Source organism: Humulus lupulus, chromosome 6 (genome assembly GCF_963169125.1).
Source record: "Humulus lupulus chromosome 6, drHumLupu1.1, whole genome shotgun sequence".
Taxonomy (NCBI): Eukaryota; Viridiplantae; Streptophyta; class Magnoliopsida; order Rosales; family Cannabaceae; genus Humulus; species Humulus lupulus.
Genome location: NC_084798.1, coordinates 45,290,949 through 45,308,043, shown reverse-complemented (window position 1 = coordinate 45,308,043; position 17,095 = coordinate 45,290,949). Strand labels below are relative to the sequence as shown.

Genomic DNA, 17,095 nt, shown 5'->3' with positions numbered 1-17,095 from the left:
CTTTGCTGCCCAGTAGTGACATTCCTGCCCAGGAGTGACATTCCTGCCCAGGAGTGACTTTACTGCTCAGGAGTGACATTCCTGCCCAGTAATGACATTCCTGCCCAGGAGTGACTTTACTGCCCAGTAGTGACTTTGCTGATCGGCCATGCACATATCCGACCAGCAAGTGCATGTCCGACCAGCACATGCATATCCTACCAGCAAGTGCATGTCCGACCAACACATGCATGTCCTACCAGCATTCACATGTCCGACCAGCATGCACATGTCCTACCAGCCAAGTGCGTAACTGGTCAGTAGAGGTATGGCCGACCAGAAGGTGATATTCATCAACCAGGTAGAACAGACTACGTCAAGATTCCCAGAAACGACTTCAACAAGAATCGGTCTGGGCATACGCGGGAATCTCTCATTCTTCGCATAGATTGGGGGTTCTGTTACATTTTAAATATTTTTGTAATTTAAATATAAAACGAATAATAAAATATCCCGATCCTAGGGGATATCAATGTATGATCCTAAGCCTATAAATACATGGCTTATGAGATTAGAAAAGGACTTTTTTGGGGAAAATTTCGGGTCTAGATTTTTCTAGAGAGAGAAAGAGCTTTTTCGTGAGAGAACTCTTGTATTCTGAGAATTTACACTGAAGAAACTCAGTTGACACAGGTTCATCTGATCTTGAGTGTGAGTATATAATCAATTCTCTAAGTGGATTAGGCTATTACCAACATATTGGGGCTGGACCACTATAAAAATTGCGTGTTTTATTTACTTTCTGTTAAAAATTGTCTGTGTCGTTTTATTTCTCTTGAAGGCTATATCGTTTTTGACGTTCTCACGTCGTTGGCCAAAAACGTGGTCAACACTAAACAGACAGAGATTTTTCAACATTCTGAGGCAATTTTCTTACCTGAGGGCTGTTTTGATCATAGTCCCATCTTGGTTTCATTATACCAAGATATGATTAGTGGCAAAAAGCCTTTTTCGATATTTTTGAATGTGGAAAGATGCAGATGACTTTGGCGAAAAAGTTGGCAGGAAGGAGCTACTGGTACTGATATGTACAAGTTGACAGTGAAGCTTAAATGTTTGAAGCAGGTGCTTAAGTGTATTAACAAAGAAGGATTCAATGATTTACACAAAGCAGAAATGGTTGCTAAGGAGGAAATGATGGAATTGCAGAAAAAAGTGAGTAAAGATCCCCATGATACTCGATTGCAGGTTGAGGAACAGAATGCTCAGGAAAAATATGCAAAACTATTCAAGGCGTACTCTTTTTTTTTAGCTCAGAAAGCTAAACTTTCTTGGGCTAACAATGGAGATGAAAATACAGCAATTTTTCATGCTTCTCTACGGGCAAGAAGGCTTCAGAACAGAATATATACGATAGAAGATGAGCAGGGGAACTGGTGTGATACACCAAATGTTGTCCAGGAAGCATTTCTACATTATTATCAGCAACTTCTTGGCACTGAGATGTTAAACAGATATCGGGTGAAGCAGAATATTATTAATCTTGGGCCAAAAAGTTCTGAGATACACTCCAGCATCCTTGAAGCAGAGTACACATCCCAGGAGGTCAAAGAAGCGATGTTCTCTATTCCTGGATTGAAATCTCCAGGCCCTGATGGTTTTGGAAGCAGTTTTTATCAAGACAAATGGGAATTGGTTGGGTCTGATGTGGTAATTGCAGTCCTTTCCTTTTTGAATTCAGGTAGGATTCTCAAGGAAATTAATGCTACTACCATTACGCTTATTCCTAAGGTTAATTGTCTGCGAAGTGTAAGTGACTTTCGGCCTATCTCGTGCTGCAATGTGATTTACAAGGCTGCATCAAAAGTGATTTGCTCGAGATTGCGAAAAGTTCTGCCTGATTTAATTGCTGAAAACCAGGGGGGATTTGTACATGGTAGATACATAGCCCATAATATCATGGTGTGTCAAGATTTGGTGAGATTATATGGGCGGAAAAATTGCAAACCTAGTTGTATGATCAAGATTGACTTAAGGAAAGCATATGATACAATAGAATGGGGGTTCATTGAAGAGATGCTCAAGGCTTTTGGCTTTCCTCAAAAATTTTCTGATTTAATCATGGCTTGTGTAAAATCTCCCATGTTCTCCTTGCTCCTCAATGGTTCGTTACATGGTTTCTTTGCATCAAAAAGAGGTCTTAGACAAGGGGATCCCATTTCCCCCTTATTGTTTGTCCTTGGAATGGAATATCTGTCTCGAATTATGAGTAAGGTGGGATCTTTACCTGGTTTCAAGTACCACGATAAATGCTCAAATTTGAAGTTAAATCACTTATGCTTTGCAGACGATCTTCTTCTTTTCTGTAATGGAGACTATGTTTCAATTCTTCTTATGCTGAGAGGCTTGAAACTATTCTCCTCTTCTTCGGGTCTGCTCCCCAATTCTGAGAAATCTGCAGTATACTGTCACAGAATGTCTGAATCTGTAGTAGATTGGGTTCTGGAGGTCTCTGGATATACTCGCAGCCACCTCCCGTTCAGGTATCTCGGTATCCCTATTTGCTAAAAAAAAATCTCTTCTGCAGAATGTAAATGTATTTTGGAAAAGATGACTAGCAGGATTCGAATTTGGAGTACATAGAATGTCTCTTATATGGGGAGAGTCACATTGATCCATTTGATCCTAATTTCGATTCATTCATATTGGGCTCAGATCATGATTCTACCCAAGAAATTGCTCAAAGATGTTGAAGCGATATGTAGGGCCTTTCTTTGGAAAGGTACCTCGGATTCTCATATTCCAGGTTTAATTGCTTGGGAGAATATTTGTTTATCAAAGGCTGCAGGTGGCTTGGGTTTTCGGAGGATACATGATTGGAATATGGCTGCCATGGGAAAATATGTTTGGCCAATTGCCAAGAAGAAAGATAATCTATTTGTCAGGTGGATAAATAGTGTCTATTTGTTGAATCAAAATTGGTGGGATTACAATTGACCCACGGATTGCAGCTGGTACTGGAAGCGTATAGTTTCTGTGAAGGAAAGTTTCAAAGCGAAAATTTCTCATGATTCTTTCTTGTCTCAGATCTATACTATCAAATTTGGATTAGACTTGCTGACCCCTCAAGAAACTAGAGTGCCATGGAGGAAGTATGTTTGGGATAGACTCATTACTCCCAAGCATCGATTCATTATGTGGTTAGTCATGTGGGAGAGACTACACACAAAGGACCGAATTGTTAAATACAATTCAAATCTCGATCAGATATGTTTGATGTGTGGGGAAGAAAATGAAAGCATTGATCATCTCTTTTTCAAGTGTATATACAGTAAGAGGTGTTTAGAGGCTATCAAAAGTTGGCTTCATTGGAATGCACAGTCAATCAACCTTACCCGACTTCTGCATTGGATTTCTCATGCCAAGCATACATCGAGTACATACAAAAGCATGCTGTTTTCTTTTCTTGCTGCGACAGTATACAATATCTGGAGAGTGAGGAATGATGTACTATGGAGTCACAAACTCTGGCAAGTTCAACATACAGTTAGTAGAATTCAAAGTGATTGTAAATTTCGTTTACTTAGTGTGTTGCCATGTAAAGCCTCTAGGAAAGATAGAGAGTTTATTAACAGGTTGTAATTGTTGTTCAGGGATATTGAATTTGTTTTGTATAGAATTATGTATAGGGGCTAGATTACTTGTTTCTGTTGCCCTGTTCGGGTTGGTCTAGGGTCTTCTTGTATTTGTGTTGGGTGTTCATAGGCTTGTCTTGTAATTGGTTGTTTGAGCAATACAATGATCTTATTCATCAAAAAAAAAATACCAAAATTAAAAAAAAAAAATTTGAAACAGATATTTGAGTGAAAAAATATAAATCTCCAAAGTTTCTGTCAAATTTCAGCGCAGAGCATCGCTTATGCATAGATTTTTCATCATTCTGGCCAAAATCAAGTTTTCATGTTTACATCGAACACAGCATCGAAAAACATCGTTTTGGAAAAAAATAATTCATGATTGGATCGCAAAAACATCAAAACAACATTGATTTTGCATAGAAAAAAATATCGTTTTGGCTAAAAATCAAATTTTCATGATTGCATCGCAAGAGCACCGAAACAGCATCGATTTTGCATCGAAAAAACATCATTTTTGCCAAAAATCAAACAATGAAAAATCAATGTTGTTTCGATGCAATCATGAAATCTTGATTTTTGGCCAAAACGATGTTTTTTCGATGCAAAATCCATACTGTTTCGATGCTCTTGCGATGCAATCATGAAAACTTGATTTTTTGCCAAAATAATGTTGTTTTGATGCAATCATGACAAATTGATTTTTGGCCAAATGATACTTTTTCGATGCAAAATCGATGCTCTTGCGATCCAATCATGAAGTATTGAATTTTTTTTTTTGCCAAAACGATGTTTTTTTAATGGAAAAACCGATGTCAAATTGATGTTGCTTTGATGCAATCATAAAAACTTGATTTTTGGCCAAAATTATGTTTTTTCAATGCAAAATCGATGCTGCTTCGATGCTCTTGCAAAGCAATTATTAAAACTTGATTTTGGCCAAAACGATAATTTTTCGATGCAAAATCGATGCTCTTGCAATCCAATCATGAAAACTTTTTTTTTTGCAAAATCAATGTTGTTTCGATGCTCTTGCAATGCAATCATGAAAACTTAATTTTTTTTTTGGCCAAATCGATACAAAATCAATGTTGTTTCGATGCTCTTGCGATACAATCATGAAAACTTAATTTTTGGCCAAAACGATGAAAAATCGATGCAAAATTAATATCAAATCGATGCTGTACGCTAAAATTTGACGAAAATTTTGGAGGTTCATATCTTTTCACTCAAATGTCCGCTTTAGATGATTTTTTTTTTATAATTTTAGTATTTTTTCAAGATCTACAAGATTATATCAGGTAAAATCTTAAAATTTATATGTAGAACATACAATTTAGAAAGATAAATAAATAATCTTTTCACTCAAATGTCCGCTTCTGAGTAGTGTGCTTTCCTAACCGATCGAACACCGTACTCCGAGTCTTCTCGGAAGGTTTGCTGGGTGGAACGTGCTCCTTGCCACTACGCTGGTTGAGATGCAGTGGTGGCCTTACTGTCTGAGCTGGGAGATCTTCTCCTCCTCGATGGTTATTATTGTTCTTCTCCTTTGAATGGTTAGTGTGATGACTATCAGCTTCATCACGCCCATGCCCATCTTGGAAGTGGGAAGTCTCATTGCCACAAGGAGCTCTATTGTGCTCCTGTTCAAGAGGTGTCTTCTTGCTGCCTGCCTTATGACTTCCTGATCTAGAAGTCTCTAATCGGTGGCTCCTTGAGGGGGTTTTGGAGTTCCCCCTTTGAGTTGAGGCAGTGCGTGATCGGACTCCATCCTCCTCACGACCAGGTGGGTTACTACCACCTCTGCCTGGTCTATCAGTTTTCTTACGACCAGCTTCTGTGGTCCTTGCTTCTGGGGTGGCTGCCACTCCAGGTGCAGCCTCGGCATTGGCCCGGGTCAACTGTGTAGCGGCCTCCAGAGCGAGCACAGCTTTGCGATGTCGCCTATCGGCCTCCTCCTGCTGTCGACGGATCTCCTTACTCCTGGCATCCATTTCCCGTTTTTGCTGCTCGAATGCGGCATTCTGCCTAGCCATTTCCTCAGCGAACACCTCCTGCCTGGCGTTGAACTGGGCCATCTCCTCCTGAAAGGCGGTCATGGCTTCCTGGAGCTCTTCAACTTCTGGAGCTACGTCCTCGAGCACGACTCTAGGCTCAGTTTCACGATCCTGAAGGCTAGGACCTTCAGATCTAGCATGCTCTTTAAAGGAGCCCATCTTCTTGGAGGATGCATTGGTGTTCTTAGGCGCCATATCACTCCAGGGACCGTCTATTTTTCTCTTCAGGCTCTCAATGAAAGCACCAAAATGTTGACCACGTTTTTGGCCAACGACGTGAGAATGTCAAAAACGATATAGCCTTCAAGAGAAATAAAACGACACAAACAATTTTTAACAGAAAGTAAATAAAACACGCAATTTTTATAGAGGTTCAGCCCCAATATGTTGGTAATAGCCTAATCCACTTAGAGATTTGATTATATACTCACACTCAAGATCAGATGAACCTGTGTCAACTGAGTTTCTTCAGTGTGAATTCTCAGAATACAAGAGTTCTCTCACGAAAAAGCTCTTTCTCTCTCTAGAAAAATCCAGACCTGAAATTCTCCCCAAAAAAGTCCTTTTCTAATCTCATAAGCCATGTATTTATAGGCTTAGGATCATACATTGATATCCCCTAGGATCGGGATATTTTATTATTCGTTTTATATTTAAATTACAAAAATATTTAAAATGTAACAGAACCCCCAATCTATGCGAAGAATGAGAGATTCCCGCATATGCCCAGACCGATTATTGTTGAAGCCATTTTTGGGAATCTTGACGTAGTCTGTTCTACCTGGTTGATGAATATCACCTTCTGGTCGGCCATACCTCTACTGACCAGTTACGCACTTGGCTGGTAGGACATGTGCATGCTGGTAGGACATGAATTTTCTGGTCGGACATGTGAATGCTGGTAGGACATGCATGTGCTGGTCGGACATGCACTTGCTGGTAGGATATGCATGTGCTGGTCGGACATGCACTTGCTGGTCGGACATGTGCATGGCCGATCAGCAAAGTCACTACTGGGCAGCAAAGTCACTCCTGGGAAGTAAAGTCACTCCTGGGCAGGAATGTCACTCCTGGGCAGTAGTGTCACTCCTGGGCAGTAATGTCACTCTTGGGCAGTAATGTCACTCCTGGGCAGTAAAGTCACTCCTGGGCAGGAATGTCACTCCTGGGCAGCAAAGTCATTCCTGGTCGGATGCAACTAACCCGGTCGATCATGACACCTCTCAAGCAGTCAAAACTCTTCATTGATGTACTAGGCTACTTCTAAGCCAGATCACCCAACCATCCCTTGCCACTTGTCATTTCTATTGCCACATCATCATTTTCAAATTTTGGGGATAACATTTAGAATTAACCAAGGCTCGGTCAAGTTTAGAAAAAACTCGATCCTCTGGCTTTTTTTTATTATTCCAGGTATAAAAAATCCCAGAATATTTTAGATCTTCCAATTGGCACTTTTCCACACAATCTCGAAATTCTTGAGTAGGACTTTTAGTACATCTTCTTCCCACTCTTTCATTAGAAAACAGTGTGTCATTAAAGTCGCTCACAATTAACCAAGGATCCAGTATTTGTGTTGAAAGCTCCTCCAAGTCTACCTATAACTGAGCTCTCTTCTTATCTTCATTAAAACCATACACAAATGTAACGTAAAACCTGTCTTGTTTCTGTCTCGAGTGAACAACACAATGAATTAATTGAGCTGTACATAGTCTAATATCAACAGTAAACAAACTTGGCTGCCATGCTACTACTATCCTCCCTTTGTCAATCCAAGGATTATTATTTGTAAAACACCAATTCAGAAATAAACTAGAGTATAGAGTACCCATGCTTTCATTCTTTACCTTAGTTTCAAGGAGACTAACTAGCCCAATTTTTTTAGAAAAAATCAATAGCTTGATTTCTTGATGCTTTTGTTGGCTATTAATCCCCCTAACATTTCAACAAAGGATCTTATCCATTGGAAGTAGAGGGATCTCCCCCCCCCCCCCTTCCATATGACAGTTTAGACCCTCCTGCTCCTGATTTTCCAGTAAATCAAATCTATTAGCCACCTCAGTCACAACTGGTACATCTTCTGTGTCTACTCTTTTCCTCTTCTCAACTCTTTGAAAACCCTCTTTATCCACTTTCGGTACCATTTTCTCCATCTTATTCACTTTTTCTTTTGGAACCCATTGTTGCTTCTCTATGTCCTTCTCTATAGGCTTGTTCCTACAAAGCTTAGTTTCGTGTCCCAAACCTGAACAGTTATAGCAAACCAGAGGCAACCATTCATACTTCACTTCCAAATCAATGTCATGGTCAAACTCATCCGTAAATGAGATCAAAACAGGGAACTTTTGAGCAAGGCTTACCTCTATTAACACACGGGGATACATCAGCCGATCCCTGTGTTTGGTAATATTGTCGACTTGTAGAGGTATGCCAATCTGCCCAACAATCTTGAATAAGGATTTTTCCCCCCAATACTTGATGTCCAATCCTTTTAATTGAATCCAAGTCGGCACGCTAGTAATCTCATCTTTAGAAAAATCATCTATCGGGTTCCATGGTTTCACAACCACTGGTTTCCGATCAAAGAATATGTAGCCTCCCTGTAAAACCTTATCTCTTTGCTCCATATTCTGAAATCTAATGATAAAGATCCCCCGAGCAATCATTCCCACCTTAACAATAGCCTCTTTCCACATTCTTCTTGCAAATCCGTCAAGAACATTAAGAGGCGGATTTACTCCCATTACAAAGCAAACTAACGATGGTTGCCAAGAGTTAACTTCCTCTGCAATATCATCAAAAGTAATTTTCACTTTTGAGCTGGTACCTTGCTTCAAATCACCATCGCTGCCATGAACATTCAGACAATCGCCCTTCTCTTTCGTCGAACCCATAACACCATCGCAAGCAATAGCCTCTTTACAGCTACCCTTCTTCTTTGTCGATCCAACAAAACAGGAGTCTAAATTCTTAACAATGTTAGATCACAAAATCGGAGGAGAAGTTTTCTTACCCGAATTTACATCTTGTGTCGTGCGATTCGCCATCGTTAACCAGTCAGAGAAGTCCTGTCGAATCTCACTTCGTCTCCTAAAGTTCTCCTCCGTCTCTTCAGGAGAGTAAAGCTTCTCCACCCATTGTTCATCCGCCTCCTTCTCTTCGTCAACTTCCAGCTCTTTCACACCTAGTACAGCATCCATTGATCTCGTTTTGATGATCCTATCAGAAGATGATGGACCAGTTTTCTTTGATTTCGGCTTCGATTTGGTTTTTCTGGCTGCCTTCGCTCCTTTCGCCATAGCTCCGGTGAGACACCAAAGGAGAGAGAGAAAGAAAGAAAAAACCCTATATTGCTATATTTTTTTTTTTAGATTTACGAGATTAGATCATGTAAAATCTAAAAAAAAAATCAAGAAAGAAATGGAAGATGTTAATGAGAAGGGCAATTGAGTCTAATAATTACAAAATGAGATATATTGGGAATAGATAGATATGGGGATAATATAATAATTAGTAGAAATAATTATGCATAATATTTTATATTTCCCTATTAATTACACTTCGCCGGCACTAAGCTTGTCTTATATTTGGAATATTCTACTTTGAATTGAAACAATAATTAGCTTAGGCCACTACCTTTTTCATTTTATATTGTTGGATTTAACACTTTGTTTTTTTTTCCTCAGACTACATTCGATCTTTGTTTTGAAGCTTTTATAGTAAGCCAAAAATTTAAAGAATCAATAGCTTGAACGAATAATCATATATTCCAGTCGAATGAAACAATCAAAGGCGGTCGAGGCCATGAAAATAGTTCATGTGTACAAGGTGGCTCCGTCAGCCTCCCTACACTCCAGGGCAGCCAGTACTTGTCCAAATTCCCAGCTTCCTCTCACTTTCTTCGACGTATTCTGCTTAAGAGTACCTCATGTTCAACACCTTTTCTTCTACGAATTTCTCAAAACGACACCGTTTCACCATTCATCGGATGATGATCATCATCATATAATTCCAAGACTCGAACACTCCTTATCCCTAACTCTCCAACACTTCCTTCCTCTCACCGGAAGCCTCACTTGGCCCAACTCCTCCAACAAACCGGTCCTCAACTATGCCGAAGGCGGCGGAGATGCCGTTTCCTTCACGGTGGCCGAGTCCGATGCCGATTTCTATCGCCTCTCGTCAAGCTCATCCGGTGAAAACTACTACCATGTCACTGAGCACCATCCTCTTTTACCAACCTTGGAAGTGTCTCACGAGCGAGCTGCGGTGTTGGCTTTGCAAGTCACTCTATTTCCCAATTGTGGATTCTCCATTGGGATAACAACCCACCATGGCGTTCTCGACGCTAAAGCCATACACTTGTTCCTCAAAGCTTGGGCCTATATATGTTGTCGATCAGGTCAACACTATACTTTGCCACTTGAGTTGACACCGCTCTACGATAGAAGCGTCGTCCACGACCCAGTCGGGCTCGAAGCGATCTACTCGAAACAGCTGCTAGATCTTGACCGCGGACCCAACAACAGAAGCTTATTGTGTTGGGAGTTCGACGAAGCTTCGCCAGATGTAGTCCGGGGAACTTTTCAACTAACAGTTGAGAACATAGAACAGCTGAGGCAGTTGATGAAGACTGAGATGGCTAAGACAAACGAACAACTTCACCTCTCTACGTTTTGTCTTGCATGTGCTTACGTTTGGGTTTGTTTAGTCAAGGCAGGAGAAATAAACGACAACAAAAATATGGTGTTGTCGTTTCCCGTTGATTTTAGGCCTAGGTTGGAGCCTCAAGTACCTTCCTCGTATTTTGGGAACTGCGTAGGTGGTAAAGTTGTGTATGCAACGACAAAAGATTTGGTTGGTAAAGATGGATTAGTTGTGGCTGTGAACGCCATAGGTGAAGCCATAACAAGTCTTCATAACAAGAATGAAGTTTTGAATGGGGCAGAAGGGTCGCTCATTCCGTACATGCTAATGTCGTTTTGGCATGGTGCGAAAGGTGGATCATACTCCATAGCCGGTTGGGTTGTAAAAGTTTTGATGTCGTTTTGGGATGGTAGTAGTTCAAGTGCTGGTAGTTCGTTCTCTCTTCTTGGTTGGGTTTTGAAAGTTGTGATGTCATTTTGGTATAAACGTGCTTTAGCTGGAAGAATGTATGGTGTTGCTGGCTCGCCTAGATTTGAGGCTTACAGTTGTGATTTTGGGTGGGGAAGGCCAAGAAAAGTGGATTGGATCTTTACAAATCTAGGCAATAGTACGATTCCCATGAGCTTTTGTGACACTAGAATTGGAGATGGAGGAGTCGAGATTGGGTTGCTATTGAAGAAACAGCGTATGGAAGCTTTTGCTTCTCTATTTGCTCAAGGTCTTCGGTCTCATTACGATCATATTCGTTGACTCTTTATAATTATATTCTAATGTAATAAGATGTGGAAGTTCTATTACTTTACTCCAGCTTATAATGAGTTTATTATGACAAGTCTGTTGTGTTTGAATATTTTAGAGAATTGCTAAGGGGCATAGGTGTTATATCGTTATTGGTATAATTCAATATTGGGTCTCACTTATTTGGATTTAATAAGTATTATAGGGTATTGCTAACTAATCATAAGATGACACCTCATGTGATGTTAGACACTTTAAGGTGCCAAATAACAACACTCTATATACATCATTATAATAATAGTTTATAACTAATTCTAATGTAAAGCCAATCACCTCTTTGGTGGGATGGTTGGGCCTTGATCTTTGTAACTCAAGATGGAGTTTCAAACCCCCCACACCCTCCCCTCAATATGTACATATTATATAATATGTATTTTGTACCCCTATAAGGTGGCCCCAAATGTGATGATAATTGTGGTGTTGTTGTCCTCACTCTTCGTAGCAATGTTCAACATTCTTTCTCCCCAATGTTATACCTGTATGTCCTATATGGTGGATTGTGTCGGGTTGGGATTTATAAATAGAAAATTTGGGGATCATTAATATGTTTTGAGCTAGAATAATGTACACATTATATGTAATATGTAATGAAATCACACTACTATAAAATATTTCTTACAGGTCACATTTATAGAATTTATTAATTATTTTTATTAAATTTATATTAATGTTGTTCAGGGGTTCTAGCTGAACATTTAATAATAATATAAACAATATAATAAACAATTGATGATATGTGCTCAGGACGAATAAAAAATAATAATAAATAACACACATTTACGTGGTTCAGCAATATATGTGTGATTATTGCCTACATCCACGATAGCAAGAATTGTCTTCTTATTATTAATAGAAGATTACAACAAAGGGAGCATAGCCCATCATCTTTATTGCTTAAAGAGCTTAGAGAGATTTGTGGTATAAATTGCTTTTTGTATCTTAGGACGTTTATTTTGCTGGATACAGCTAGCTTGTAGTAATTTTGTAGCAAGTTGGATTATGCAAGGTTGGAAACATATATGAATTTGTAGCAAGTTAGGTTATACAAGGTTGGAGAATGCATATATATATATATATATATATATTGGTAGCTAGATTATACAAGGTTGGAAATATATATACGATCTTATAGTAAGCTAGGTTAGGGCTCTCAGTGTTTCTCGACCCATGAACAGTTTTCGGCGCGACTTTTTTTTATGACCGTGTATATTGTAGCTATTTAGAGCATCCTGCAAACTTTCAGAAAATTCCGAATAGTTTACAGTACCGAAAACTAGGTTCAAACATGTTGTTTTCCACGCGCATAAAAAAAATTAGTCACGTGTGCAACAACATGTTTGAACCTAGTTTTCTGTACTGTAAACTATTCGAAATTTTCTGAAATTTTGCAGGATGCTCTAAATAGCTACAATATACACGGTCATATAAAAAGTCATGTCGAAAACTGTTTACGGGTTGAGAACACTGAGAGCCCTACCGGCAGGGCTTAAAATGAAGCCCCTATAGAAGAATTCTCCTATATATATATATATTGGTAGCTAGATTATGCAAGGTTGTAAATATATACAATCTTATAGTAAGCTAGGTTATGCAAGATTGGATATCCAAAATTGAAAATACATCAGTAATAGAGTTTGTAGTCAGGTTTGTGCAAGGTTGTTAGAAATATGTCTATATGTGTTAGGGTGAGAAGGCGTGGTGTAGGTTATGATGATCAACCTAGTCTGTTTGAGAAAAGTTGGCTTAGGGTAAGAAGAGCTAGTTTATGGAGAGGCACGCTAATGATAAGTGTGGATCTTATCTTCCTTTCTGTTTGTCTCATTGCTTCTGTTGGCCGTCCTTTTATAGGCCAGGGCTGCTTGCTAGAGAAGCTAAAATATAACTTGCAGGAAAATGCTAGAATGCAACATGTAGCTTGCAAGAGAGGGTTAAAATACCACACGTGTTATCTGTCAAAGTTTGTTTGTTTTTGTAAGCTTCCTTTATGGCATTCTTGTAATAAAAGCCTTACCTTTGATTGCCAAGAACAAGGGTCTTACCTTTGAATTCCTCAAGAAAAATTTGAATCCCTTAGCTGATACAATCCTAGTAGCCTCTAATTCCTAGCCACAAGCTTCCAAATCCCACCAAAGATGACTTCTAGGCATAGAATTCAAGAACCTCCCTACAAAAGCACCAAGAGAGAAAACCTTCTTTTTCTTAAAAATGAGAAACGTACAAAACAAAGCTAAGCCCCTCAACACTTAGCTTAATTAGTCCAAGGGTCCCAAAAGACCAAAGTTCCCCTGCCTCTAAAGTCTCTTTTAAAGCCCTTCAAGGGTACATAGGTCATTTGACACCACTTTCCCGCTAACCTCAAATTACACTTACAGTTCCCCCTTAACCCCACTAATCCTCCAAATACAAATATTTTCCCCTAAATATAACTCAGACTCCAAAAATTCCCAATAGTTCACCAAATTACTAAAATACCCCTATATTCACCCCGAGCCGGGTATTTATTCTTCATTGTAACTTTCCTGCTACTTTGCTCAAAAGTATCGACTTGAGCCGAATATCTCAAATATACCCATATAATAATGTGGTCTCAATCATATAGTACATATAATTACTATTATACCTTCAATGGGTCAAAATTATGAAAATGCCCCTTAGCATAAGCGAGCCTATAAGCACATTTAATACATTCAAACATACATAATCAGTTATATCATAATATAACTCATATAATTTACATAATCACATATTGACTCAATTAATTAACACATTATTATTCCATGTGCCCTCCCGTCACGCTAATCAAGGCACTAAACCTCATTAGGAATTTTGGGATGTTACATACGACATGTTTCAAGCTTTTACTCGGTTGCAGCCATGGATGGACAGACTATTGAGCACCTTCAAAAAGTTTTCTGTGGATATTCAAGTGATGAGATACTTACTGTTATGTAAGCTTTGCTCCCCATTCATTCAAATTACTCAGCCAGTTATTCAAGTGAGCAAAATGGGAAAATTAATTTTTTAGACAAGAATTATTTTAGTTTTATTGTTTTTGTTCATGGAAATTCCTTATATCCACAGAAGTGTAATATAAACTCAATTCATATAATCTAATGCTACCAGAAGCAACAAATAAAGATCATCAAATTATTTTTGCCATAGCAATATAGTATGACTTTTGCAGGTTGAATCTTCAACCCGCTTTTCTGTTGATATGATTGTTTTCTTTTCAAACTCTTTTCTTATGCTCTTTTAAATTTAGTAACAAAGGTAAGACACAAAGATTTATGATGAGGTTTGGCATTAACATTACATGTGCGACCTCATTGTTCACTGGTGCCTCCATATAACTAAAGACATGCAATTCTGCATTGCTTGAAACCACTAGGAAATTTTGAGCTGAGGTTGGGTTCCTTTCTTTAGTCACTACTCTGTCCTGGTTAATAAACAAAAAAATTTCTCAAAAATTGTATTTGAAAGGAGAAGTCCTACATGGTTAAAGTAAGATACTAACCAATTAACTTCCATGGTACACTGTGATTATGAGGTTTGTTTTGTTGGTGGTATTTTAATCTTTTTGGTTCAATTATTCATATAATTTTGGTGGTACTTTAATCTTGTGGATGTCCTTAACTATTTCATTATTTTTCCTCAGGCATTTGCTTTAGCAAGATTTAGTTAGTGGAAGTTACAGGGCATCGTAATGCCAACTATTCACTTTCAAACTTTTGTTATGTATTTACTTGAATATTTGAAATCTCATTTAATATATTAAATAATGCTTTAACTGGAATGGCTTTGGTGCCAATAGCTACGATGATGGGCTTCACAAGTGATGTATTGGCTTCAATGAATGACCAAGGTTTTCAATTTAACGAGTTTATTTTGTTTCTTTACAGATTTGTTCTACTTTTTTGTTAACATTGTTTTATATATTTCTAATTTTCTATAGCAGAATATGATTATTTTGGGTAAGAAATGCATTAATATATAACATAAAGTCTTATAATTATCACAATGTCACTGTCTTCTAGCCAAAAAAAAGCACACACACTTGGATTGTATTGTAGATGTGTATTCTTTATGATGATTAGTGTATTGATTATGCATGTAATGGGTACATGACTTTTATTATGGTCACCGATGAAGAGAAGATGGTTAAGGTAGGAATTAAATTTTTTTTTTTTACTACGTGGGTACATGTCATTTTTGTTGACTTTTCAACATTATATGTTTGACGTTAGTTTGTCAAATGGACTTTGCTTTTAAATATTTTAGTACTTAAACATTTAACATAAAATTATGTTAATGTTAAAAGCTAACCATAATTTGTTGAGAGACATTCATGTTGGTCTTTTTCCCTTTAATCTCTGCAGGAGTAAATTTTGTAGAAAAAAAAAATTCTATGTCAACCAAGTCATTTGACTCCTTTGGAATATTTACTTAGCTATTAAATTTCTATCATTTCATTTCTTGTCCCATCGAAAAGAAAAATAAATAATAACTCAATGATAGATTTTAATACTATCTTGTAATATTTTGTTTGGCAAGTAACAGGATGCTGGTACAATTAATTTACAGATTATTGACCGAAGATCCAAACTAGACGCTTGTTGCAGGAGGAGCACTTAAGGTGAAACTAAGGCAATTCTTATTTTGATTATTTTTTATTATTAGTTCTGGAATTATTTATTACTTGTCAATTATTTATTTTAAAATTTTCTTAAGTACTAAACTGACAATATTCAAATTTATTAGAGGTGTAATATTTTCAGTTTTATTCCCCAATTTATACTTGATTTATCTAAGTTTTGCAGAGATGGTATTGATTTGTTGTTATTCGTAGGCTTTATGCAAACGGTAAGTATCTTAAATATCTTTAAATAAACTTATGATTCTCAATAAAGTGATATTTTATATTAGTTAAAATGAGTGGCTCGTATATATGTACAGATATAAGTAACAAAGATTATCATGTGTTTATTTTCTCCAAACCAACTACAAAAGCTCACCTTATTGGGCTCTACGAGAACTATAAATTATGTTTTTAGTTCTTATAATTATATACAATCCTCTAGACTCTTAAGCACAAGAATATCTTTAATGTTTGTTTACTTTTATCTTTATATTTATTTATGTAACAGACAAGAAAAGCCAAGGTCCTAAACGTCTATCTTAATCCAGTCAAGAATGAAGATTATTCTCTCTCAGAGAACCTATTGGAGTTTTGCATTTGGTTAGTTCCCAAATATTTTGAATTTCAAGATGTAATTTGGTTTGGTACTCATCTCTGCTATGATAACTTCTAAAATTGTATCTTTTTGTACAACCCCAATTTTACAATTCTTGTCACAAATGAAATAGCAAAAAAAGAAATTGGATTGTTATTATTTAACTATAATTTTTGCTACATTAGTATATTTCTGCAAGTTGTGTGACAACTATAACTTTAGGTACGTTTTCTAAATCTGAAAATATTGATATAATTTTAGTACTTCTTATGGTAAATTTTCTTCATATTAAGAGCCTAATATTTGATATATATAAATCATTTCAGGCTTGCTATCTATGATATTTAATTCTACTAAGAATGTGTTACTTTCTCACATTTTTAAATCACTAAATCTCAATATTTGTTTTTTTGTATTCTAGGCATATACGTACTTGGATGAGGCCCACAGTATTGGGGCAGTAGGGAAGTCAAGAAGAAGTGTTTGTGAGCTCTTGGGTATGGATCCAACTGATGTAGATCGTGTGGTGGCTATATTGCAGGATCCAAGGTTTGCTTTTCGGTCTCGTATAGCTAGATATTGTATAGGTTTACCTTACTATAGGTATAGTCAATGTTGAATTGTACTTGATTTTTGCTCCCATTAGTTTTTCAGTTATTCAAGAAATTTCTATCTGTTGAGGAGCATTCATTAGGGATGATAATCGATCTATCAAACAGTGTCTAGAGTGATTTAGCCAAATTTTTGA

At 37.5% G+C, this 17,095-nt stretch overlaps 1 protein-coding gene across 1 annotated transcript; it reads left to right on the top strand.

The window, feature by feature from the left end:
* Nucleotides 1-9,448: 9,448 nt before the first annotated feature.
* On the top strand, nucleotides 9,449-11,068 carry LOC133785038 (phenolic glucoside malonyltransferase 2-like). The gene has a single exon (XM_062224297.1). It carries the CDS (start codon nucleotides 9,449-9,451, stop codon nucleotides 11,066-11,068), a length of 1,620 nt encoding a protein of 539 aa, XP_062080281.1.
* Nucleotides 11,069-17,095: the final 6,027 nt, after the last annotated feature.

Coding starts and splice junctions, on each gene's coding strand:
- LOC133785038 (XM_062224297.1), top strand. CDS start 9,449: ATGAAACAATCAAAGGCGGTCGAGGCCATGAAAATAGTTCATGTGTAC.